The sequence below is a fragment of the Eublepharis macularius genome, chromosome 15, assembly GCF_028583425.1.
Source record: "Eublepharis macularius isolate TG4126 chromosome 15, MPM_Emac_v1.0, whole genome shotgun sequence".
NCBI lineage: Eukaryota > Metazoa > Chordata > Lepidosauria > Squamata > Eublepharidae > Eublepharis > Eublepharis macularius.
The window spans coordinates 28,834,898-28,861,259 of record NC_072804.1 but is presented as its reverse complement, the minus strand read 5'-3'; the positions used below and the strand labels follow the sequence as shown (position 1 = coordinate 28,861,259).

General features: G+C 42.3%; 2 protein-coding genes across 3 annotated transcripts in view; both read right to left on the bottom strand.

The window, feature by feature from the left end:
• The window catches only part of PIGV (phosphatidylinositol glycan anchor biosynthesis class V), a 315,344-nt gene that overhangs the window by 85,492 nt on the left and 203,490 nt on the right, over positions 1–26,362 (bottom strand). The window lies entirely within an intron of this gene.
• Positions 1–26,362, bottom strand: part of ARID1A (AT-rich interaction domain 1A) — a 98,810-nt gene that overhangs the window by 45,493 nt on the left and 26,955 nt on the right. For both annotated transcript variants that reach the window (XM_054998994.1, XM_054998995.1), the window contains exons 2-4: positions 25,440–25,652; positions 24,576–25,028; positions 22,344–22,457 (exon numbers count right to left, since the gene is read on the bottom strand). In XM_054998994.1, the coding sequence (XP_054854969.1) occupies positions 22,344–22,457; positions 24,576–25,028; positions 25,440–25,652 (780 nt within the window). The remainder of the gene's footprint in view (positions 1–22,343; positions 22,458–24,575; positions 25,029–25,439; positions 25,653–26,362) is intronic.

Sequence of the window (26,362 nt, the reverse complement as noted above, 5' to 3'; positions counted from 1 at the left end):
TGCAATCCTGCTCTAGCACTTTTGCTTTTAATCATCATTAATCTTTTCAAGTCCACTATTTTTGCCAGTAATGTGGTATCATCTGCATATTTCAAACTGTTAATATTCCTTCCACCAATTTTCACTTTACCTCCATCTAAATCTAATCCAGCTTTCCCGCATATAGGTTGAAAAAATAAGGAGAGAATACATATATATACTTGGCAAAAGTGTCACACAACTGAAAACCATTCTGTTTTCCCATATTCTGTTCTAAACATAGCCTCTTGTTTAAAGTACAGGTTGCACATCAACTCAATCAGATCTTGTGTCACATCCATTTCTTTTAATACCATCCATAGCTTCTCATAATTAACCCAGTGTATGGTTATTCAGTGTACCATTGTCATCTTTTATTTGGTTCTGATCAGATACTGTTATTTCTGTGTTGATCTTTCAGAATTCCTAGCCACAGTCTGAATTTCTCTTTGATTTCCTGCATCTTGCAAACAGATCCTCTTGATCTTTTGCTTTTGTTGTTCTCTTCTATTTCTCTGCACTGGTTATTATAATAGTTCTTAGCAACCCTAGTCCAAATTTTGGAACATTCGATTCTGCTTTGTCTCCTACTTCGGCGTTCCAGTCGCCTATGATTATTAGTGCACCTTGTGTAGGTGTATGATCAATTTCTTACTGGACATTTGCACAAAAGCTTTCAACTTCCTCTTCTGCATCTGTAGCTGGGGCCTAAACTTGAATTATGATTAGGCCTTCCATTAAGTCTGATTGATATTATTCTGTGAGACTTCACATTATACCTTCTGCTTGTTTGTGCTACATCTCACTTCACTATTAGGACAATACCGTTTCTTCTGAGTTTGTCATTTCCAGAGTAAAATGCTTCGTAATTTTCTGTCTGAAAGTGTCCTATAATCCAGTCCACTTTAGTTCACATATTCTCAGGATTACAATGTTTAAACGTTCCATTTCTCATTTTACAATTTCAAGCTTACCTGGATCCATACTTCTCACATTCCATGTTCTTTTTATGTGTGTTGCACAGCTTTGGACTTCTGTGTTCTTTATACTGACGTACACTACGATTACCAATCTCCGGGTGAGGCCTGGAGATCTCCCAGAATTCCAACTGATCTCCAGACTACAGGGACCGGTTCCCCTCAAGGCGGCAGATTTGCTGGGCAGACCCTATCGCATCACACATCTGCTGAGCTCCCCTCCCCCCGCTTCCAAAACTCCTTCATCCCGAGACTCTGCTCCCAGCCTAAGTTGGCAACCCTAATATATATCCATTTTAAGTGTGTGGGTTTTTGTAACAGCATTTGGATTCCAAGTACTTTGTTGAAAAGGCAATGTATTTTATAAATAAAAACTACTTGGGGGACAGAATGTGCAGTTACTACAGTGAATAGCTAGTACTAATTGATCTTTTTTAAAAATGGTAACTGGTTAAAAGTCTCTAAGCATTCCTGCTCCTGCCTCCCTTTTATGATTTTATCTATTTCCCTATTTAACTTTCTTAAAATTGGGGGAAGTCACAGTTTATTCTCTTCTGCACACAAGAGATATCAGCTAGACAAGTGGAATTATGTTTAAACTCAAATCCAGGTAAGTGTCATAACGGGGGTGCAGTAGGACTTGCATGTATCAGTGAACAAGCTGGCTGTGGAGGCTGCCCATTCTCAACCAGAAACTGGGAGTTCAAAACTCAATTCCAAGAACAATTGGAAAGGAGCCTATTAAAGCTCTTTTATGATGCCTCCATTGACTACTAGCACGCACCTATGCTCAGGGATGCTGGCTTTCATCTATACCTGTGTAGATATGAGTCCTGAAGTTCCCTTTGAAAGCATCTTTTTTCATATGAGCCCACCTGTGCTCTAAGATCTGCAAATGATGTCCCCTACTCAAGGTATCAAGTGGTGTGGATGCAAGGAACCACTAGGAGCAGGACCTTTATGGTGGTTTCCCCACAATGAAACATCTGTGCACTGGAAGCTTGTGTGATTTCAAAATTTACATTGTATAGAAAACAGATACTTTGCCAGGCTTTTGGGAAGAGGAATCTCATTAACAAAAATGAAAGTATGCAGTTATTATTGCTGCAGTTTCTGTTTCAGAAGTTGATTATTTTTGTATTAAGTTACTGGCCATTTTCACATGTCTTGACATAGCACTAAACTTACAGAACATGCGCGTCTTCATGGCGCGATTTCTGACGTCAGCGTGCCACAAAAATGGAATTGTGGCACAAAGGCGTCAGCAATCGCACCATGAAGACCCCCTCGTTCTGTGAGTTTAGCACTATGTCGAGACATGTGAAAACGTCACTGTTTATTCTATGAATCAAACTATTGCTTGAACACACAACAGTTGCAAATAATAAGACTGTACCAAGCTTGAGCCATGTTTGTATTATGGATCTCTGCACGGTTGGATTGCACATTCTTTGGGTTTTTTTCTTTGGTTGGGGCATTCAATAGTCCAATGACCAGTCATGCTGCTATGCAGAAGCTGTAGGACTGACTAGATCTTCCAAAGCCACAGATCCAAAAATCTTGCCTGTAGTCTGTTCATCTCAATGGGACAGGTTAGTTCAGAAGCAGTAGCCATTTGCCCAAGACACTATTTATGTAACTATGACGACCAGTGTATCGCCTACACCAGACATGCCAGGCTAATTATTAGCCAGAGAGGTCACGAATGGCCAGATAAACCATTTACAAAGAGGTTACTTGCTTATTTCCAACCACTTCCTCAACTCTAAAGAACCATTCTTTAACAAAAGTGACTGCAAAGCTTGGCTAAGCAGAACAGTCGCATTCAAGCCACTTTTTACAATTCCAGGTTTTGGGTTATCCTTTCTGGACATGAAAATCAGGAAATAAAACCAGGAAATTCCATCCCTGATGATGAACATGTCTCTGCAGAAGACTATAAAAATCTCTAGCAAAGAAATAGGCAGTTCTAAGTCTGAACTCTGCCCAAATGCCCTTGCTCCTTTGGGCCTTTCTGACAACGACCTGCATTCCAGAGCAATAAGCTTCAGTCATTTCAGACACAGTATACATCTTTAATCCCAGACTGCAAGATGGGGAGCTTGCAGTCAATCGCCATGTATGTCCCTTTCTTCGCCTTTCCACCAACTTTCTCTACTTTAAGAATTTATAGCATTTCTGAGGAATGGAAGATGCCTCCAGGAAAAGGGATGGAACAGGACTTCCCCCTCCCTTGAAGAGTGGAGACTCACTGAGCAGCTGCTGCCCAGCTTCCAGTTCACCTGAGAGCACTAACCAGAGAATACACTGATTTAGATATTGGATCCAATAGCTCAGGGCCTCCTGCAGAAAATGGTACCAGGTTAATACAGTCATCAGCTACTTTGGGTATAAAACTGATTTCCGCTGTTTTCCTTTTATTGTTTTTATTTTTTATTAGTTTTTCCAACAAAAAAGAACAACCACCATCTGAATTACAGACATAATAAGATTACAAAAAGAAAAAAGCACAGAAAGTAGGCAAAGTTGAATTAAGTTGCTGACACAGGGCCTAATATTTAACACATTTTTTCAAATTTATCTTGCAAGTTATAACTAAGAGAGGAAATCATTAATGGCACGGGATTTTTTCAAAGTATTTCTTTATGTACTTCATATCTAATTCCTTTTCTTTCTTTCTTTGGAGAGATTCTGGAAAGATTAAATTTTAAGTACAATGTTTGTTAAAAAAAGATAAGTGTTGTAGAGAAGAATGGCAATGAAATATGATTTCCACTGTTTTCCAATACAAAATATTTCACCATAGAGATGTGCCACTCTGCCTCCACTCTGTCAATGGCAGTAACTGAATACTGCAATTCTGGATTTTTTCCCTATTTTCATGAGCAGCACTAAAAGTTTTCCCAGGGCCCTTCACAACTCCATTCTTCCAGTCTCTATCTACAAGCTATTGATCGTTAAGTTTTTTCTTGTCTCTGTTACAAAGTTTCATCCAAGGGATGAAAATGAGTAGAACCTGGGTTAAGTCAGTGTCTTTTCGAATTATGACCTTACAGAGTCAATTACTGCTGACACTATATATTAGGTACTTAAAAATACTTTTAAAGTATAGCTGATGTGGTTCTCACTGTCTTGTTTTGAGATCAGTACAGGACTGAGGCCTCCAAGGGACATGTGCAGCTTGCAGCACCCTTTGAAAGGAGGTTATCAGATACGTGGCAGGTTCTGATGAGGGCATGATTTGGGAATCCATGAAAAATTTAAGATCAAATAGGGTGACCCAGGCTACTAGAGTTTGAGAATCACTGCTCTAAAATTCTGCTGTTTGAAGTGTATATTAAGAAACACGGAGTTCTTCAACATTCATTACTATTACCCTTCTCAGGGTTCCCTGCAAAAGATTAATTTGGCCACCATGATGGACCTTTCCCCATAACGCATGGCTCTGGAGATGGCCCATGTTTTAGGGCGCACTGTCATGTTCATGTAGTATCATAAGAAGGTCCATGCAAAGCAAAACTGCACCATAGACATGCCCCCAGAATCTGCTGCAATGTGTAAAATTCTGTGGCATGATGCACCGCTAATTTAGTACAGTTCTCTTTCCACCCACCCACCCACTCATGATGTGGATCAAATTACATTAGAATGTTAACTAGAAGATAACTGCCCATACACCACAAAATGTATTTTTATTGCAAAACATCTACTGTTGTGCTGTGTGTGTATGTATGCACTAAGGAAATCAAGCAAGACCATTTCCTTAAAGACTAGGGGCTGGTGTTCACTTGAAAGCAGTGTGAATCCTCCAGCAATTATCTAGGGATTTACACAGGACTGCTGCCACATGACTGGGCAGATCAAAACACCACCTATACAGATAGAGATCTTTCCCATGGGGCTATTCAATAGTAGCTGCAATCTGTACATCTGCAGTGGCTTTCGAAGGGTACTATCACAATAACTGAAATTAAGCTTGTCCCCCTTCTTTTCTTAAAGTGGATCAATATAAAATGGAAGACTTCATACAACATTTTCTTAAGCTCAAAGCCTTTTACATAAAAGTATTATTTAATGGTACCATCAGACAACTGGTACCTGAATGTGAACCTAATAATGACACTGTACATTCAAGGCCCCCATATGGGAGCTAGTCTCAAGTGTGAGCCAGCCCATGCTGTCTAGACAGAACAAACTGTAGTTATTGGACATGTTAGTTCTTTTGCAGGTGAAGGATAGCAGTCTCATTAATATTCACAATTTGATAAAATTATAGCTGAGGAACTAAGACAAGTGGAGGGCAAAAATGCAAGGCCATTCCGGCAGCCTCAGTGGCTTCTCCCAGTGGGATAGAGGATAGGGTTTCCTGTAATCAGAAGCTAGATCCCAAGGATAGTAAACAATGATTTACTATTTCCATTTCAATGGCACAAAAAAAATTCTAGCATCTGATCTCAAAACTCAAAATTCACACATACCATGTACACAATTCCTTAACAGGAGTAGTCTAGCCAGCTGCTTTTATTAGAGGACGTCCAACAGAGTTTCATGAATTTAGCTTTACATTAATGTTTTTCTTTGAGTGTTATTAAATTCAGACAAAACTCAACTTCGGCAAAAGAGCTTAGTACAGCTGATAGTGTACGTTTATTAAGATTTCAAGTTATTAAAAATTAAGTCAGTTTTGAAAAATGATTTTTATTCAAACATTGTTCACAGCATAGTCCCACGTCCCCTTCCCATGGTCTGGCTACTCTTACATTCTACAGTCTACAGATACAACTTAGTGACTTGGTTTATTTATATAGGCCGAGCAACCATGCCATTTTGGCTCTTCCAATTCAGCGGTTACACAAGATTAGGAAACAACCATGCTTGGGATTCCAAGATCAGATTTGGGAATCCTCTGGCAGTTTCTGATTAAATAACTGGCCTGTCTCGTTCTGCCTTGAGCACAGCTCCAGTGAGAAAGAGACAAAACAAGGGCACCATTTGGAGCACACGTGCCTGTTGTCTAATCTGCTCCTTTCCAAGTCACAGCTGGCTTCATATTTCAGTTAATTTTCTAACCGAAATTGTTCCTAAGAAAACAAAAGCTCCCACCAGGGGAATCTGTAACGTATACAGGCAGGAAGCAGTGCTGAGCCACCAATTACTAGAATAGAAACAGGAAACGGGCCCTGGATCAAGCATAGAGCGATCTGCTGCAAGCACAGCCTCCTGCACGAAGCAGAGGGACAGCAAACTGCATCAGCGGCTCAGAGCAGCATGATTTATAAGGCAAGCGCTGATTGGCTGCCCCTTCGGAGAGAATCGAGCACACGGTATTCTCTGCTGTTCAGAACAGCCATGACGGACACAGCAGTGGGGGGTGGGGAATTTCCTCTTGAGCGCCAGGTTACACTCACTCAGTTTCAGAACTGGGAGCTAAGGGAGTGCCACATGGTCAGTTCCAAGAAGCAGACTTCAACTAGAAATCACAGCACCAGAGCAATTCAGAAAACCTGCTTGTGGCATTTGACTTGTGTCAACATAAAAAGCACTTTAAAAATATTCAGAAAGGATTTGAGCTCCAGCAAAACAGAAAGGAAAAAAAATAGCCACATGCATAGGGGGAAAAAAACTAGAAACTCTTGTCCTCACTATACAAATGAGTGGAGTTATTCAACAGACAGGCTTTTATAGGAACCTTCCTGCCAGAACAATTTGGGAGGCACTGATCCTTCAAATGCCATATGGATCTCTGGCAGAGCTTGCTCTGACAATTTACAGCAATGCCGAGATGAGTTATAATTAGTAGGCAAATATTACTTTCCCATGAATTTACAAATTGCTAGGCCCAGTTCCATGCCATGAATAGAGAAAAAGCAATCACAAATGTAGAAAGACCAAGGGAACCAACTCAGCAAGAAGCTCCATAGACAGAGACACATCAGCTTCGTAAAATTTGATCAAATGTACTCAACCCATTCTGGTTTCATGTTAGTGTAAATATGCTGCTTACAGCCATGTTGGTCCCGACACAAAAGTGAAAACCACCATCCACATAATACATTTATTAGGACCGACCCAATCACACGTAACAGAGTGCAAGTTTTTGAGTTCCCCAGAACTCTTCATCAGGCCAGACCTTACAAAATTTTTGTGACAGTCCCTCTTTTTTATTTTGTAACATCTGGCCTGATAAAGAATTCTGGGGAACCCGAAAGCCTTCAAACTGTTATGTGCCATTGGGTTAGTCCTAATAAAAGGTATAATGTGAATGGTGTTTGGGGCTTTCAAATGTATATAAGGCCTCTCAAGTTCTGAATAACAAACATTAGAAGTACGCAGCTCCTTGGTTGTGTCTTGGCTTTTCAGCTTCTAAACATGTTCACAGCTTAGCTTCTTGAGGGTTTTTGCCTTTCTGCTCAAATAACTTCTGCCCAAGAAAGTAACCTGAACAACCTACATGTTTCAGAGCATGAATATCTTTAAATCATGCCAGAGAGAACATTTCACTTAGCAGAAAATACAGACAAACTGACATAAGTATGTGATCTCCTCCCATCAGCCTTTAAGAAAACTCTGCCCCACATAGCATGCATTTTGAAGTTTTCCCCTAAAGAAGACAAAGTATAAATGCTTTTGGACCAACTTATTTTCTTTGAGTCTTTAAGCAGTGACTGGAGTTTGCCACTGTTAAAAGGTTAGTAACAGTCTATCCATGGTGATGGTCTGCAAACTGGGAACTAACAAATGGATCAAATGTTGGTTAAGGCTTGATCGTGCTGGAGTATAAGAATTAGTTTAGAGGTACTAACTGCAGTCATTTTTGGATACACTGTTAATCTCTTTGCCTGGATCTGTTACATTGTTTAACTGAAGTCGTGTTGAAATCACTGGTGGTGAACCACTGATCATATGTAAGGCTAAGCATGCCCAGCATCAGTATAAGCATGTGCCTGTATCAAGAGGAAGATATATAACCTACTTTCTCCACACATATGCATGCAAGTTACTAGATGCAGTTAGTTTGAGACTCTTCCAATTAATTTTTGTTTAAACATTTAGCCTTCATGATAGCAAAGACAAATTTTAAAGCACCTGAGCAATGTATGGAGATGTTGGAACAGTGGGAACAAAAGTGCCTAAGACCACCAATAAGGTGGGAGGATGGAGCATAACTTAACTGGCCTGCATGAGTTTTTGTTCTCCCATGCATCTAACACAAGCAGAATTATGCAAACGAGTAACTTTATGCAAATATGTTTGCTTCACATAGTTTGTACAGGCAATGTCAGGAGAAGGGGAGAACAATGCTGGATGATGCTTTGGTTCATGAGAAAAGCACGGTATAAATATCTAAATAAAATGCTGAAAACTTGTTTTGTGGATCTGCCTTGGTATCTATAATTTCCTCAAGGATGTCATTGGTGCCAGAGCTGAAGGGGGAGGTACCTTTAAAATGAAGGTAATGAAAAAAGACACCCGCACCCACAGCAAATATTTTGCCCACTTAACCTATGAGCCATTTCCATACTTCTATTATGCCTTCTAAGTATAAGAATGACATTCATTTGGGCTGCTTTGGGTTCTAACAGACTTCGATGGGGAGGGGGTCAATCAAGAACCTTCCAGCCCTTTGTGCTAGGGAACTTTCAACAGCGGGCAAAAAAATCAACTCTCCTCAGCCCAAAGTCTGAGATGGCTCCTTGTGGGAGGAATCTGAATATATTCCCAGCTGCAGCATAAAGAAATTACTTTGATGCCTGGGTGGGATACACAGCAAGTTTAATATGCCAACAGCATCCAAAGGCAGAGTGGAGGGCAGTACTCAATACTGGGACACAAGATCTCCATACGGCCTTGCAGTCTTGAGGCACACAGTTCCAAGGTGTAGACAGCACAATATATACTATGAGGGGTAAACCAAGGTACTGAAAGTAAGTTCCCCACCTCCCACTTCAACGGGGAGCAGGCAGATATCACCTAGAATTGTAGTAGGGACCACAACAAGGTGTGAGGCAGTGACAGAGAATAAACTCTTCAAGTAGCAACACATCACATTCTTTCAGAGAATCAGGTTCCAGACCCAGAACTTTATAAATGCATCATTCCATTTCATTTCACTACGGGTTATCGCCATCAAGATGGCAACTGGCTCATAGTCCAAAGGCAGCATGGGCCCATGGCCTGGGGAAGGTATAAATAATGCTGAGCATGCAATGAGGCTGCTGCCATGTGGTAACTGGAGCTTCAATGTACAGTTGCAAAGGGAGTTATCTGGGTAAGGCATCAAGATAAGCAGAGGGGCTGCACAGCTGTTGTGGACTTGGTACATGGTCATCATGCTTACATCTGAAGTTATTTTAAAATTGTTGTCATGCTGGCACATCAGGGTTGGCTGAATACGGGACAAGCAGCTTATGCTAGCACAGCAACAGCCACATTAAAACAGATCAAGGGACAGGCTTTTATTAAGGGTACATTTAGATCTCAATTTAACCAATGCCTCCAACATCCTGGGAGAACCACCCTGGCTATTCCATGGGCAGATAGACATGCAACACTTTGTGCTACCATTAGCCATGTTGTAGATTTCAACTTTCAACATTAAACAGAGTTGCACTTAAATGTGCAAGTGCACACGCGACTGCGCGTGCAGAGGCCAGCCATGCAGGGGAAGAGCAAAAGATTTCTAGAGATTTCTAAAGTTTTTTGAGAGTTCCTCCTCCCCTCAGCATAAGCCAGCATCTTCCCACTCAAACCAGCGTATGATCAAGGGGAAGAGAGCACTCCTCCCTCAATCCTCTCTGCCACTGTGGAGAAACCAGGCAGAAAGCAAGCAGCGCACAGCAGGGAAAGGAGGAAGGAATCTGTGCCTGCACAGAAGATCTCTCAATGAACAACAGTTACAGGTAAGTGCAACTTGTTTTCATTGTCAAGTCTTCTGCACAGCCCCACATGGGAGAGTAGCAAGTTCATCTACCTGCAGGAGAGTATGGACTGATTAACAAAATAATGATTGTAACATTGCTTTCCCCACAGCTGCTTTGCTCCTGAAGTCCGCATCAATGGAGTAGTGCCTCATGAAGGAGGTAGGTGAGGACCACACTGCTGCTCTGCCTATGTCCCAGATTGGAACTCAAAGAACTGCCAAGGAAGCCTGAGCCCTGGTGACGTGTGTCCTGAATGAGTATGGGCAAATTACAGAAACCAGCCGCCTAGAGCTTATTTGAGGGGAGGTATCAAAAACAAACTCCGCTGAGGAACAGGTGGAGAAAGAGGAGGAAACAAATTGAACAAACTCTTGAGCAACTTTTTGACAAATGAGAAAAAGCAATCAAATCTCCCACCTTATTGTGGTAGGATGATATGACTGCCAGGTGCACTTTAAGTGAGGCAACAGAAAGATCAGAATCTTTTAAAAAGCAAAAGATAGTCAAATATGCAAGGTAGATCACATGAATGAGGATTAAGTTGGTGCTCTGCAGTCTAAAACATGAATCTGAGCCATTTAGCAGTGTGTGATTTTCTTGTGGCAGATTTTCAAGATGACAGTAGTACCTCAGCCACTCTGATGGACCAAGAAGTTATTGTACCACTAACCATGCCATTAAAAGTAGGACTTGGATGTTGTGATGGAGATGGTGATCTATGAAGATAAGGTCCTCCATGCCTGGGAGAGTGATGTACACCCCCTTTGGAGATCTGCCACAAAACGGGAAAAATTGGGAAGGGCAGGAAAGCATAGAACAAGCACCCCATCTACTTGACCAGGAAAGAATCCTCCAGAAAGTTCCACTCACACAACCCCAAAGAACAAACGCCTGACATTTGGCATTGCATCGGGAGGCAAAAAGATCAACAGCCAGGAACCCCTACTGATGGAAAACAGGGTGTAAATATTGATCGTTGAGGGGTCACTCGTGATTGGAGGTGATAGATCTGCTGAGGGCATCTGCGGCCATGCTGGAACAACTGGTAATACGTATGGACATCAGGTCATTCAATGCCAGGTGCAGGCTGCTTCTGCACTGGGAGTGAGGGACCCCATGCTCCTGTAGAAATTTGCTGGGGTATTGTCAGTGGCCACCAACACTCTTTCCTTGTAGAGCTGCAAAAGAAATTAAGGCATATCTGATTGCCCTTAACTCCAATAGGCTTGTGCGCTAGGGACCACTGCCCATTTGCCTCAACCCTCTGAGAGCGGGCTTCTCATCTTGACAAGGTTGCATTAGTAAAATCTGTACTTCATGAGAGAGGGTGCCAAACTCAGAAACTTTGAAAAGTTTCAAATCAGAAAGCCACCAAGATAAGGACCTCACAACAGATCTGGGGACTGACAGTCTCATCCACTGAGAATCTAGGTATGCTTTGAATTTACATATGCATCAATTTTGTAAATGCCTCATACGCAGCCTGGCAAAAGGTCCCATTGCAGTCATTGAGGCCATGAGACCTATGAGCTTTGCTTTTGGGTAGAAAATGCAGTTTGTACTTTGCAAAAAGATAATTTCTGTACTAGAGGCTGGATAGAGGCAGCCCCCTCTCTAGGAAAAAAAGGGGTTCTCTTCCTTGGTATCTGTGACAGCACCGATAAAACACAGAGACTGAGAAGGTATGATTTGTGATTTCTTCCAATTCACTAGCAAACCTAGATGTGTCAAAGTAGATGTAATTAATTCTATATGCATATACAGATTAACTCTATATGCATAGAGAGCCAACCACAAATTTATTTGTAGAAATGAGATATTATCAGCAAGAGATAACATTCTAAACTTAGCAAATCTTTAAATACTTATTTAACTCTCTAAGACCTAAAATAGGCCTCTTGTCACCATCTTTTTTTGTAAATGATAAAATATCAAACCCTTGCGAGATTTCAGCATGAGAGAAAGTCTGAAGAATTCCTTTCAGGAGAAACTGTGATACTTCCTCCTGTAAAACTGAGGAACTAAGGACAGGAGCAATGTGAGAGAACAATTCCAACAGGAATTACAAACTCTAAATAGTGCCCTTTTCTACACAACAGATAGGAACCAAGAACCCTGAAAGATTTTCCTTTATGTGTTGTATCAGAGGTTGTCTGGGAGGTATGCTTGGTCTTCCTTCTAGCTTGAGATGGGCCTGCCTGCTGCTGGGTGTTGTAGGGAGGACAGAAAGGCTACTGTTAAGAACTCAGCTGATATTTATATGGTCTCCGATACTGTTAGAAATTACGGTGTGGAAAGTACCTGGGTTTACAAGATACCACAGGCTGGACAGTTAAGCCTACAGACTTTGCATGCACAAGAAGAAGATTACAGAATCTAAGGATTCATCTGTCTTAGCACTAAACAACTCCTTGCCATCAAACAGGCGGTCCTCAAGCTTGGTTCTGGATTCATGAGGGAGTGTGGACATGCGGAGCCAGGAATGCCTCCCAAGTACCACAGCAGACCCCACAGATTGACTGGACCAGTCTATTGTGTGTTTAGAGGCATTGAGCTGTTTACACCTTCAGCCTTGATGACTGTGGCTAGAGCTTCTTGTCTTCGAGTCATCTGGTCAGATGACTAAGCCATCTGGTCCCAGAGAAACATCTGATACCAGCTCATGAGTGCAGTATAGTTGGCAATCTTGAATGCCAAGGCACCCAAGGAATATATCTTCCTTCCTAGGCCATCCATCTCACAACCTTCCTTGTTCAATGGAGTGGTACGGCTTCCTACTCTCTGTCTTGATGGTAGAACCTCATTACCAACAAGTTAGCAGGTGGGTATATGAACAGGAAACTACATCCTTCTCTAAATCTCTACCTGTTTTCTAGCTTTCATGTAGATGGTGTGGTGGAAAGCCAGCTTTAGCCAGATGTTGGAAGCTATTTCCAGCAGGCCCTGCAAGTCAGGGAAGGCTACAGGTCCTGTATTAGTGTTGTAAAGAACCTTCAGAATCAGATCCAAAAGTTTTGGGCCCAAGCATATGATGCTGAGCTCAAGTGCCCTGGCCATACGTAGCAGTTGTTCTTCATACAGGCTCAAACCTTCTGATGAAGAACCAGGTATCCGATCTCCTATCATCTTGTCTGGAGAAGGATCCAATGCTACATCAGATCCAAACTCTGCTCTAGAACCTTCTTCCTCTTCAGAATCAGAGGGATGTGTTTCTCCTAGATCCAAAGAATGTTGTAGAGTCGCTGACACAGCGTTATGAAGCGAGTCAGTTCTGTTGGTAAACACATCAAGAATTGATGGCTACTGCAAATTCATGACCTGCTGTGGGTTCCATGGTCCCCACTGAGGGAAAAAAACACAAGGGATGGTTCTTGAGGGTAACAGAGCCACTGCTGAGGGCCCCAAGACATTGAAGCTGTCTGTACAGCAGCATGGTCTTGAGTGAAATCCCCTCAGTCAGAGCATGGAGGTGGAGAAGGAGGAATTTCTATCAGATCTTCATCTAAAGACATGGCAGAATCATATATCCTCACCACTGGCAAAGTGGTTGCATGGAGAGTATGGATTTCTATTCAAAGACCTCTCAGATCCATGTCTTGATAGACGTGATTGACAAAGTGGTGAATCTTTAGATACGTGTTTAGTTTTCTTCTTTGCTTTTTTTGTGGGGCAGTTCCAATGTAGGAGATGGAACCAACATCAATCTCAGCTCCGAAGTGGGGGCCAGATCTGAGGGTCCCGAAGGTGATGTTAGTGTTCAGATCCTTTTCCCTGGTTTGGCCAACTGCTTTTTGTAGGCTGTTTATCAGAAGCCCTCAAAGCTTTCTCATATATAGCTGCTAAGTCTGGCCACCCTTTCACGCCTTGCCTTCAGCATGAACTGGAGGCACGCTCTACATGCTGAGAAGTTGTGGCCCTCTCCCAAACAGATACGGCACAAGTCATGCTCATCTGACTGAGCCATCTTTGTGGCACTCTATGTATATTTTTTGAAGAGTCATTTCAAAAAAAGAGAAGCTCATTTAGCCAACGAAAAAAGAAGACGTGTCCTGAGGTAAAATCTTTTACCATTCCAAAAACACATCCAAACTCCACAGCAGCACTCTCTCCCCTTCAGTCACATGGCAGTTTGGATGGGAAAATGCCAGCTCGCACTAAGGAAAAGGGGAGTGCTCCCAAAACTTTAGACAGCTCCAGAAATCTTCTGATCTTCCACCTCTGTGGCTGGCCTGTGCATGTGCAGTCCCATGTTTGACTGCACAGAAGACTCTATGATGAATAAGTCTTCCCAGCACCTAAGCTAGAGAACAGCTATTAATTACTAGATACTATTTTCAAATTCTTCACAGATACTAGTGGGTTTTTAGTACAACAGGTTTTATTTGCTTAGCTGCACACCCATATGACCAAAGAACTTCTAGCCTGCATATAGTATTTAGTGCAATTCTGACATACATGCATTTGAGAAAGTGGATTAGATCCAGACTAAAATTTCCAAAGGAAGAAGATAATTTTCCTGCCCCCTCCCACTGCAGCTGGTTCATCTCCACAAAATGGAGATTTGATGGAGATTTTTGTGGAGATTTTGGAGGATAGGGGACCCCACAGTGACATAAGGGGAATTGGAAAAAAATGTGAATTTAGTCTGCATCTAACCATGAGTTTTTAGATTGCAACAACAGCAAAAGGTAACATTTTCCTATTAGGATACAACAATGCTTTAAACAGTCTATAGCAATTTATGCAGAACTGTTAAAATTTGGTGTACAGAGAAAATGTGAGGTTAGCTAGATGGTTGCCTTGGGCGAGCACAGTTACATTCTAAAAGTTTTAAAATCCTTACAGTCAGATTTCAGTATTTAAAGAGGAAAACTTACAAAAAGAGTAGATCATGTACTTTGTTGCAGTTTGGAGCGTAATGGTACATGGTACTGAGTGCACTCTTGTGATAGGTTCAGCACCAAGTTAATTAGGAAATTAACAGAAAATCTTAGAAAGTACATAACTGAACTTCACCTCAATGAATCAAAATTTGGATGGTTGGAATGGAGTTAACAGGCCAGCTGGAGTATTATTTTCTGGTGGTTCAGTCTCCAATGAAGCCAAAAAAGCCCTTGCATAGCTGTGATCTCCCTTTTTCATTGCACCACAAGGTCACCTAGTTGCAGAATTCTCTCTGCCCCCCCCCCCATTCACCTTTCAGATGCCTACCCCAGATCCTTAACTGCACTGAGGGAGGGGATCCAACTAACTTTTTTTACAGTTAGAAGAATTTTAATTTAACAAATTTTTGCTGCCTGTTTTCCATCCTTAATACTTTCAGTATGAATTAAAAATAAATGGATTTTGCAGCAAAATGTATGGTTTTTATGGTTCAGGGAGACATGTTAGCCTTGAATCTATTAGGCATATTCTTATTTTGTGTATCCTTTCATTGTATCAAATAAATATTTGAACACACATATTTTGCTATTAGTTTGAGCTGTACCTAGAGTTTCAGGGTAAGTGCCAAATTTCTATTCATTCTTAAATATTGTTCACAGACATTTACATAACACTGCTTTAAATAACTGAAATTGCTTAGAATTTCATTTGTTTCCTAATCGTAAACTTACTTGGATCTGCGTAATTAGCATAAGTCTCCATCTTGGTAACTTCTCTACAATTGACACCTTAAATATTTTCCCATTATACTATTATATAACAGCTAAAATGTATTTAATGCCCTTCCAAGCTCCACCTTTCTTTTCCTAGACCATCCCCATCTCTCCTTGCTATTCCAAGTCTTGCACTATCACATTGTTCGGTTTCCAGACTGCAGCTGGCGCCAACTGTTGCCCACCTTTGGATGGATGCCACATTAGCAGCATGCTCTTTCAGCTTTCCATTGGTGTCTTTCCTTCCAGTGCTGCCAAAGTGGCTCTGGAAACAAACTCACAGGGTGTGTGATCTGACTCCGTTTGTACTACCTCAGGTTCCTAGTGTTTCAATATTTCTGCCATCATGTATATAAAATTATCTACGCAACTTAAGTATGAAATATTTAATGCCAGGGGCATAAGCAACTGCTGAGGACTGAACGCAGGATCACAGCACATCTCTCTGTCATGCCTTTATGAGTGTGGATCCCCCACCCCATCCTGACCTGACCCTTCACCAGGGTTGAGTTCCACATTAGCAATGAAGTGTGTTAGAGATGGTGTATCCTACTGACTGAGCTATGAACCAGAAATTCCCAAGTCTGTCATGAGCTCAGCAGGTAACTTTCAGCAATTTACTCTCTCTCGGCCTCAACCCCGCCCACTCAATATAAGGTTTAACTACACAGCAGTGGGGATGCTGTAAGAATTATAACAAGATAAAGTACTTAGCATTTCTACAGCACTTCAGATCTATGGTTTGTAAGAATGTCTAAAACACAATTCCAGATAGGCAGCCACACTTGAAGACTAACAATGTATTCTGCATAAGTTTGCAGAGCTCACCTCATCAAATGCTGTGACTCACAAATGCTGGAATAAACACTGTTAGTCTCCAAAGTGCCACTGGACTTCTGTTTTGATTAAAATAGTAGATAGTGAACAAAGCATATAAAACTCAATCCTCAGCAATAATCAAATATCCAAAGAGGGTGTTTTCATGGCCTAATTAAAGAGGAATTACAACCGTCACATTATCTGCACGTAACATTAGTGCCTCTGCAATGCTCTGAAAAGGTGAAAAACAGAAGAATAAAATTCACATACACTTCCCTCTTCCAGCTGCCATGCTGCAGTTAAGGAAATCAAGACTGTACATAGGTTCTTAGCACATCATGTTGCCTTAAAGAACACATAATCCACCAGGTCAATGGTAGTAAGTAATTACGGTTATACCACTAAGAGATGGTCAAGACCTTGACGACATAATTTTTGGAAAGTGCATTTGTGAAATTAGTAGTAGTATATCTACCCTCTTTATGCTGGCAGCACCTACTCAGAAATACCCTGCCACTGTACAAGCTTCCATGTATCTGCAATGTATTCATCATATGCCATTCTGTATTACAGCAATGGAGTGATTTTAGTCAATAATGAAAATTTGAGAACTGAATAGTTTGTTGAAGCCCTGCTATGGAATTCATGGCAAATGCTCTGCCAAGGTCCAACTGAACTCTCTTGAAGTGAGGGAGCCCTACAAGTTACCATTTCGGTTTCCCTTGCAACTTCTGTCTCATGGTGAATTATCAGCATTGATCTTTGCCCCCAAATAGGGGTTATGAAGATGACCTATTTTTCTGCATAGCTGATGGGTTCTGCTAGGTATGAAAAAAACAGTGTGACCTCTGCGCCCAGCACCCCTTGTGTTATCTTCAAAAGGGCAGGGACGTCACTATTAGATATAATGACAGTAAAATGTTAGAACCAATTACACTAGAGCCTTGGTGTTAACGAAGTGAGGATGATTTTCCCACAGTTTGAAAGCATGATGAAAATGTTGATCACACAGGAATGAGGAACACTGTCCTAATTGGGATGTTGGATCAAACATTTTTTAATATGAGTTATCTGATGGACAAGTTGGAATAGCAGTGGTTTGGTATTGCTGTACTATAACTTATTTGGCAGCCAGGGTGCTCTTCAGAGCTTCTGGCATGGCAGCATAAACTGTCTTGACTAGTTCTCTTGCCAAAATATCAAGCCACCAACAAGTTATAGCGTGCTGTAGAAGCAGCTCAGGGATGATGAGGGGGGAGAAGGATATGGAGAGGAAGGAAAGGATAATCGTACAGAGTCTAACCAGAGCATGGGTGGAGTGTGTGACAGGATAGCTTTGGGAGAAAGGGAGGACAGAGTGTGGAGAAGAGAACCAGGACAGGTGGGACAGAGGGGCTGCTGTAAGGGATAGGGAGTATTGGGGGTGCAGTGGGACTAATGAAGTGACCGTGCAGAGAGGTCAAGAGCAGGAAGAATTAAAGAGGAAGAAAAAAACCTAATATTTAAGAAGGGAATAAAAAAGGAAGCAGAAAAAAGGAAGAGAGCCAGTTTGGTGTAGTGGTTAAGAGCGCAGGACTCTAATCTGGAAAGCCAGGTTTGATTCCCCACTCCTCCACTTGAAGCCAGCTGTGTGAGCTTGGGCTAGTCACAGTTCTCTAAAACGCTCTCAGCCCCCCCCCCAACCTCACAGGGTGTTTTGTTGTGGGGATAATAATGGCATACTTTGTAAACTGCTCCGAGTGGGCATTAAGTTGTCCTGAAGGGCGGTATATAAATTGAATGTTATTATTATTATTATAAAAATAGAAAGGGATATTTTTAACTTCTTCCCCATCAGCTCCAAAATTCACATCCCACAATACAGTTTTACAAATAGAGATGAATTTAAGGTACATGTAAGGACCAATCTAAAACCAATCTCATACAAAATATCAGAATGGCCAAGATGTTCTAGAACACTGACTGCCAAAAGCAAAACAACTTATTCCTTTCAAATTAGGGGTCAGCCACTGGGGGTCCGTGGATCAAATCTAGCCACTTGCATAGCACCAGTCCTATGGTGAAGAGGTACAGTGAAAGCAGCATTTAGGGCAACAGCACTTGCTGACAAGTGCCTTTCAGGAATGCTGGTGGGAGAGCTGGCCCATCACCTCTGCTCGAATTTTTATAAACCCCTGCAGGAAAGCTAACTAGGGCTTTAAATACCAGCAACAGACTAGTGAAATGCCTGCAAAAATCAGTAAGAACCACACTATCCAAAATTTTTGAAAATGAACAAAAATAAAAAAGGAGCCAAAGACTTTATGTTATTATGCCAAAATATACCAAGTGGTCAGTTTTAATACTGTTGCACAGCTGTGAGCACTTTCGAGCCCAACCCAGGTGTTCTTCTGGCTCTCTGGACCAAAGTCTTCCCAAAAGCCAAATGCCTCGATGCTTGTTAAGAGAGGGCATATTCTTTTGCCTAATTTAGTTTTCTTTTCCTCCTATGGAGTGATACTGACAGTACGTCTGCTCACGTCCAGCTTGTGCCTACAATCCAACTGGACAGGCCTAGGTGTCAACAACAGGCACATTTCATGGCCATTGAAAGAATGCATTTAAAATGAATGTGAAGAAAATGCAAGAGCACAAGTGAAAAGAAGCAACTGGCCATTTCCAGGCATGTTTGCCCTACACAAAATGGCTTCATGTAGCATCTGCTTTGCGTGCAGAAGGTCCCAGGTTCAACTCCTGACATCTCCAGTTTAAAAAGGCTCATGTAGGAGACAATGAGAAAGATCTGGTGACGCTACCACCAAGTGAACCCATGCAACGCCAAGGCAAGCAATGAAAAACAACTAAGAGTGGATCCTCCACCTAAAAGGAAAGCTATTACAAACATTTAATTTCACTCGACCAATCAAATTCCCACCCAAATATACACTTCTCAAAACACTTCTGAAGGATGCAAGTGGAAGGGAGGTCCTAACTGAGAGACAACATCCAAGACCACAGCTCTCTTCATGCCCTTATGGTCTCGAACATGAGTCACTGGTCAGGCTTTTCAACAGCCATCTCCTATGGGCTAGTGGCAAGGAGGAGAAAGACACAGGGTTCCATTATTCTATCTAAGGTTGCCAATACACATAGGAATATGAGGACAGGCAAATCAGTACCGACGTTTGTGGGTCAATAACTTTTTTCATACTTCTTTGCAAGAGAGGCCCAGGATATCTCATGGTGGAGGCGACATTCTGACTCTCCATCCCTATTATCAGCTAATTGTTCCATCATGAATTCCAATAGCTTAAAAATCAAAGGCCATCTCATAGCTTTAACATGGAATTAAATTTATTTCTTATTAAACTGACATGGGAGGGGGCAAGAAATATCAACTAAAACAGCAACTAGAAGCTGAGTTCCAGAAATGAGAACTCTGGAGCTTCTCCAGGATGTACTATCATACTGAAATAAGCAACTTTTCCATCCAGATGTTGAGGACTCACAGAACTTGTGGGTGGGCAGGGCAACCCCTTGTGCATAAGCAGCTATTGGATATGAACCTGGCTACGACAAAGATTGCTTGGCTAACTTGTGTTTCGGGTCATCAACAGATGAGGCACAACCCACACAGAACTGGTAACAGAAACACCAATGCTTGGTTTTTCTAGACTGCAGAAAGGGAGACACAGAAAGAACTAAAAACGGATCTCATGTGGCCCTTGGTGCCCTGCATCTTCTTTGGTGCGGGGCTATGGCTCAGTGGGAGAGCACCTGTTCTGCATGCAGCAGGTTTCAAATTTAATCCTTGGAATGTTCAGGATTTTTTAAAGAGACATCAGGTCATGTGACAGACCTCCATCTAACAACTTGGAGAACCACTGCCATTCAGAGTCAATGATACTGACCTTGAAAGTCCAATAGTATAAGGTAGTCTCACTTGCCTTAAAAGAAGGGTTAAAGATTGAGAAGCCAGAAACTGCCTGCTGGATAGTCAACCCAGAGCCCATTAAGCCATTAGAATTGCCAAACAAGCAAAAGTTCTTTTTCAAAAGAAAGAGATGGAGCATCTCAATTCCTGATGAATACTAAAATTTTTGAGTACCCAAGCATTTCCATCCCTCTAAGCCTCAGTCACCCAGATGGAGACTTTATTTAAAAAAAAACCATCTAGTATGTTTTACAAGAAACGATTGTTGGTTAACAAAACCTTGGAACTCATTTACTTGGCTCACTCCCTCTGAAAAAAAGAGCAATTAATTATCACAATCTACTTGGACTATTCATTAGAAGTACTGGGGGAGATGGCATCAGCCCCTGAACACAGTTGCCAGCCCCATTCCAAATCAGAACCAAAGTAATGTCTTTAGTCTCTAATGGGGGGAAAAACTAGAGAAGCTCAGAAAATACAATTTTATTGTGAATGAGGGCATTTTTCACCTACTTCATAATGTTTCTATGGGGTAGAATAATTAGGCCTAGTCTTTAGCGGTCACGCCATAACTAGAACAGGGATAGGACAGGTTGCTTAGGATAGGTATGGCTAATTGATAAGCACCCTTAGGTATCAAGCGGGACGGGTAATGTTGCTGGGAGATTTTGAGGGTGCTGCCTGGGGAGGGTAGAGTTTGTGGAAGGATGTGACATCTCTTCCAAGTGACAATCTAGGCATTTCATCCAAATCTGTGGTAAGATCATAGAGAAATGGGGGAAATTCCTACAGTGTTCCATATGGCCTTTTTCTGGCCATTTCCCCCCCCCCCCTATTCCTCAGTTTCTTGAGGGCAGGGGTTTAAAAGCTCTCAAAAGAATAAGTAAGACCTCTTGCAATGAGGGAAGTTAAGAGAGTTGACTAACACTGATGTCACACACACTTATCCAAGATTAGTAGTTTTTTGTTGCATTTCTGCACGAGTGATTTGACTCTGCGACCCCTCCACTGAGGGCCAGCTACATTTTGTACTGCTGAGAATATGCATGTTTAATACAACTGTTTTACTGAACTGATGGCACCCTTAGAAATCTTGTAAACATCAGAAGTGCAGGTTCTGCCTTTTCTGCCTATACCTTTTTCTTTTCTTTTCTTTTCTTCTTTTTTTGCATTTTACTCATGCAGCTGCAGTTTTGGGAGCAGCAATGCTCTGAGAACTGAATAACTGCTCCAGCAGCCACACGTGGAAGCCACCAATTCTAGGTCAGCAGCTCAAACTCCCATTTGAGCCTGGTGGGGGCAGTCTCTTGAGGAGAGTCTTGGCATTGGGCCAAGACACTAAAAAGATTTCCCCAAACACACTACAAAAAGGTTGTCCATTCAGGAACAGCAAGGAGCTATTCATATGAAATCATTAACCTACTAATTATTTTCCTCATCACACACACACACACACACACACACACACACACACACACACACACACACAAGAGACAGCAGTAACCATAAAGAGGCAACTGTACATGGGATGCACATCATCACTGGCCACTACACACTGATGGGCCCTCAACAATGGATGACCACCATGAAGATTCCCCCAACTCCCACAGCTAAAACGTGCATTAAAGAGAATACTAACAAATATCTGCAAAGTGGAAAAAGTTACAATGGACAGAGGGGCAGTCAGGGCTCAGAGAAAACTGCACAATATGAGTTTTCCAAACATAGGGCCAGAATATATACATCTGCAGATTTTGAAATTTGTATTTATATGCTACAGCCTAAGTGGGGGGGGGGGGTCTCATTCATATTATGAACATGCAGGACTGGGTTTCTAAGAGCTTTACAATGCCCCACCTCCCCCAACCTATTTTCAACACACTCACTCTTTCCCAAAAAAACTGCTGCCCTACATAAACATATGAATGCCCTTTCTTATTTCCTTCCTTCCAAAACACGCCACGCCCAGTAAGCACACTCCACTGCATCTCCAATCTTTTACCACAAGCCATTCTTAAAACTAGGCCACTTAACTTACTGGCAAGCTAGATGGTCTTGACTGAAGATTCAAATTTACGTCTTCTTGCCCTTTACTGGAAGCCATTGAGGCAGCAGATGATGCTTGGGACCCAAATGAGTCCTGCGAGATCTCCTGAAATATAAGAGACTAAGCCATTGAAACCAGGAGTGATCCAGTAAAATTGTCATCTTGGCTTGTAACACAGCCCATAAAAACTTCGTTCCACTCAACCTCTCCAACTGGTGGATGTAGCTTCAGTGGTGTCAAGGCTACCCATTCAAGTTCCAAGTAGACACATAGCAATTATGTTCTACATCAGCAGGCTTCGTATAAGCACTTTCAGAACTTCTTAGCTATCTTTTTCCTATGGTTGCTAAAACTAGAAGCTTGGGAACAGCTCAAATAAAAGCACACAAGGGGCAAGCTATCGGAGCTGCAGTTGGCCAAGAAATGCCAAATCAAGAAGAAAGAATGGGGAGCAAGTGACCAACGTTTGGCTTGAGTGAAGTATTACTTTACGATGAGAGAGGTTAAGGCAACATCTAGGTCCCAATAGCATATACCTAAGTGCCTTAATGTCTTTAAACAGATAAAAAGGCTGGTGGAGGGCTGTAAATGTTTTTGATGGGAAAAGTCCCCCCTTAACTGCTTCCTGTCCCTCTGCCCTCAAAGGAACATTTTTCCTGTTTTCTATTTTTTCCTGTTCACATCTCTACCCCCAGATAATGATAACAAACCATTTTAGGGAAGCAGAAAAGAGAGGCTAGCAGCCTCGCAAGCACCCTGCTATTTTCTGAAGCTTGAAACTTAGGTGCAAGCCAAGGCAGCTCCCCATTCCATTCCTAACAATATGACAGAAAATGCTGACAGCCCCCCCCCCCCAATCTCAAATCTTGCCATTCCTTCTGGCACAGAGAAACCTGAGCAAGACCACTACCTCAGTACAATACCATGAAGGAATGGTACAGCATGGAGGCATCTGCTTGCCCAGTTCTGGCTATGCATGCCAAGGCTGGAAGGCAAACAGGAAGCTGCATGCACCACTCTGACTTACAAGAGATGCACACTGGGGAAATGGTGATGGAAAAGAGATCTGAGACCAGGCACACCAGTTCTTTAAGGTTGGGCCCTGATTTCTTTCAAAAAGTCTTCTGAAGTGTTTTATGAATGCTGAGTCAAGTTAAGCTAGTAGTAGCCATCAATGCACAAGGAACTTAAGAAAATGATGCTGTCTTGAGGGCACAGTAGAAAAGAACTATCAGGAGAATCACAAAATGTTCAGTTTAGTGAAAGAAACTGCTCAAAACAGAAAACTGAGGAAAATTTGTATAGGGCTTCACTGAATGAAGAGCCCAGTCAAACTGGTGCTTAAAAATTCTACATGCTACTGAGGACGTACCTTAAAAACAAAAACAAAACATGTATTTCAAGAGTGGGAATGACAGTGATTTAAAACAAAAAAGATGGAACTTTGTTCCTCCAGAGGAGAATCCTTACCAAGTACTCTGGGAATAGTTATCAAGGTACTCAGGCATTAACTGAGACTTTATGATAACCAAGTTCTATCAGTTGATCCAGCTTTCTGACTTTGGCTGACCCAATTTCTCCACCAGAACATATTTCAATTTGGTCTTCAAGCACTTATTTCCTCCTCCTTTAACACAGTTTTACTTCTGGGAGGACAGGGTGAGAGTTCTCCCATCATCGCTCCTCTAAAAAGCAAACAAGTTCTAGTTCCGACCTGCCCACAGGTGTATATAATCCACAGCAATATGCAAGTCCAGCCAAGGCCATTTTTGTGTGGCAATACAGCTCCCTCGTTCCAATGCTGAGAGCTCCTGTGTGTACAGCCCTGTGGTTTTTGCAATATCAGACAGGGTGCAAAAGAAGGTGCTTTGTTTATCTTCTAGAGGGCATCTATGTATGATTAGAGGCTCTGTTTGGCTTTGCAGGGTGGCTTTGTAGGATAGAAGGTAAATTAGCCTGCTTTAAGTGATATTTGTCAGCCAGAAGCAGTAAGAGCCTTTTTAAAAAAAAAAAAAAAAGATCTTGGTGGTCACTTGCCCTCTTGCCTTTTTGCATTTATTCCATTTCAGCACAAAGCAGGGAGAGATAGAACTACACATTTAAGGCAGCCACAGCTCAAGCAAAGCAGGTTGCATAATTGTGCTGCTTTTCTAAACCCAAAGAGGAACTTGACTCCCACCCTTGCCCATCAAAGAACTGGGAAGCACACGGTAGAAGCCCTACCTGTGGAGGTGGGAAGCGCTGCTGAGAATACGCCGACTGCTGCTGAGACTGAGACTGAGGGTAAGATGCCGTCTGTTGAGAAAGCGCCGAGGTAACAGACTGCGGAGTTTGCTGCTGCTGGTAAGGTGACTGTGACTGCTGCTGAGAGTAGGCAGGCTGACTCTGTGGGTGCTGCTGGGCAGTGGACTGCTGCTGAGGATACGGAGACGGAGACTGCTGATGGGGGGGCTGTGATGGCTGCTGCGAGTAGGGGGGCTGGGATGACTGGAGCTGCGGAGGCTGAGAAGGAGTTTGTTGCTGCTGATAAGAAGGCTGAGAGTGAGGGGCCTGAGGCGGGGGCTGTGGAGCATACGAAGGCTGCTGCTGCTGGGGATGAGGACTCTGCTGGTTGTAATAGGGAGTCTGGGTCTGTTGCCCATATCCACTAGGGCCCTGCTGTCCATAAGGAGGAATCTACACAAGGGAGGAAAAGAAGGGAAGTTATCAACCTAGAGACCAGAAAGGCACCGAACAAAGAACTAGAGCTCAGAAGAAAATGGCAGACATCTGAGAAGCCAATGATACTTGGGCGGTTTATGGAGCACACCCCCCCCACCAAAACCTACTAGATTGCTGCTGGTGGGAGCACAAAGACAACAAACCATTACAACACAATTCTTGGTTCTCTATAAAGTGACACCAGTGCCCAATACAGGGACTTTACGCACCCTTAACCATCACTTTAGAATTTGGCCGCTTATTTCCTCTTTCCTCACCCAAGGAGTAACAGTGTTCATCTTTGAAACACAAGGAGTAGCTTTTTTAAAGAACCGGGAATGTGATCAGCTCCATTTGCAAGGAACAGAAGTATTTGCTCTTCTTTACCTGCTGTGCATAAGAGACAGTGCCCATTGCACTCTGCGCCCTGCTCTGCAGTCCCATTGGGTATCTCTGAGGAGTCTGTGGCCCATAGGGCTGCCCTGGATATCCATGGCCTGGCTGCTGCCCTGACTGAGGTCCCTGCTGCTGCGTGTAGGGGTTGCTTCCTCCATAAGGCTGAGGTCTCATCTTCCCCATCTGATCCATTGGGCTGGATGGCTGGGAAAGAAAAAGCACACACAGTATTTGTTACAAGGTAATTCAGCTTCATACCAAACTGCCCAAGTGAAAAGGGCTCGCTTGCTCCTCATCAGCCAAAGCAAAAGGTAAAAGCCATAAAAAAGAATTTCCCCGCACTGAAAGCAGTTGCCAGTCAATCAAAACTGTGATTGTGCTATAAAAGCACCAAACTTTGGAGGCCAATTCTTTGACATCCAAAGGAAACAAAGTAGAAAGCTTTATAGCAATAGCTGAAAACTTAAGATTATACAGTTAAATAAGCTTCTGGTGATTTTGAGCTTCTCAGCATCTGGAAGTCAAGGAACTTCTCAGACTCTGAAAACAGCTGCAACCTAAAAGGAAAAGAGGGTGGAACAAACAGCAACCTACTTAAATAATTATCTTGCAAGCCCCATATCAAATTATTGTGTATAAAAGAAGCTGTTGATTTCTCTTACCATCCCAAACTTACAACTTCTACAGGTTAAGTTTCAAATTACTGCACTACAGTAGTTTTCACCTGAAGGGTACTCTACTGCATCCACACGGGCCCGCAGGCACACTGCCTGCCTATGCAGCAGGAACATTTGGGGGCAAGTGCACTTTACACAGAATCAGAGACATCATTAGAGGCATCATTACTAATGTAGGCAGAAGTTTTTACAAGAGTTCAAATCTAAGCTAAAAGAAAACCTAATTCAAACAGCAGG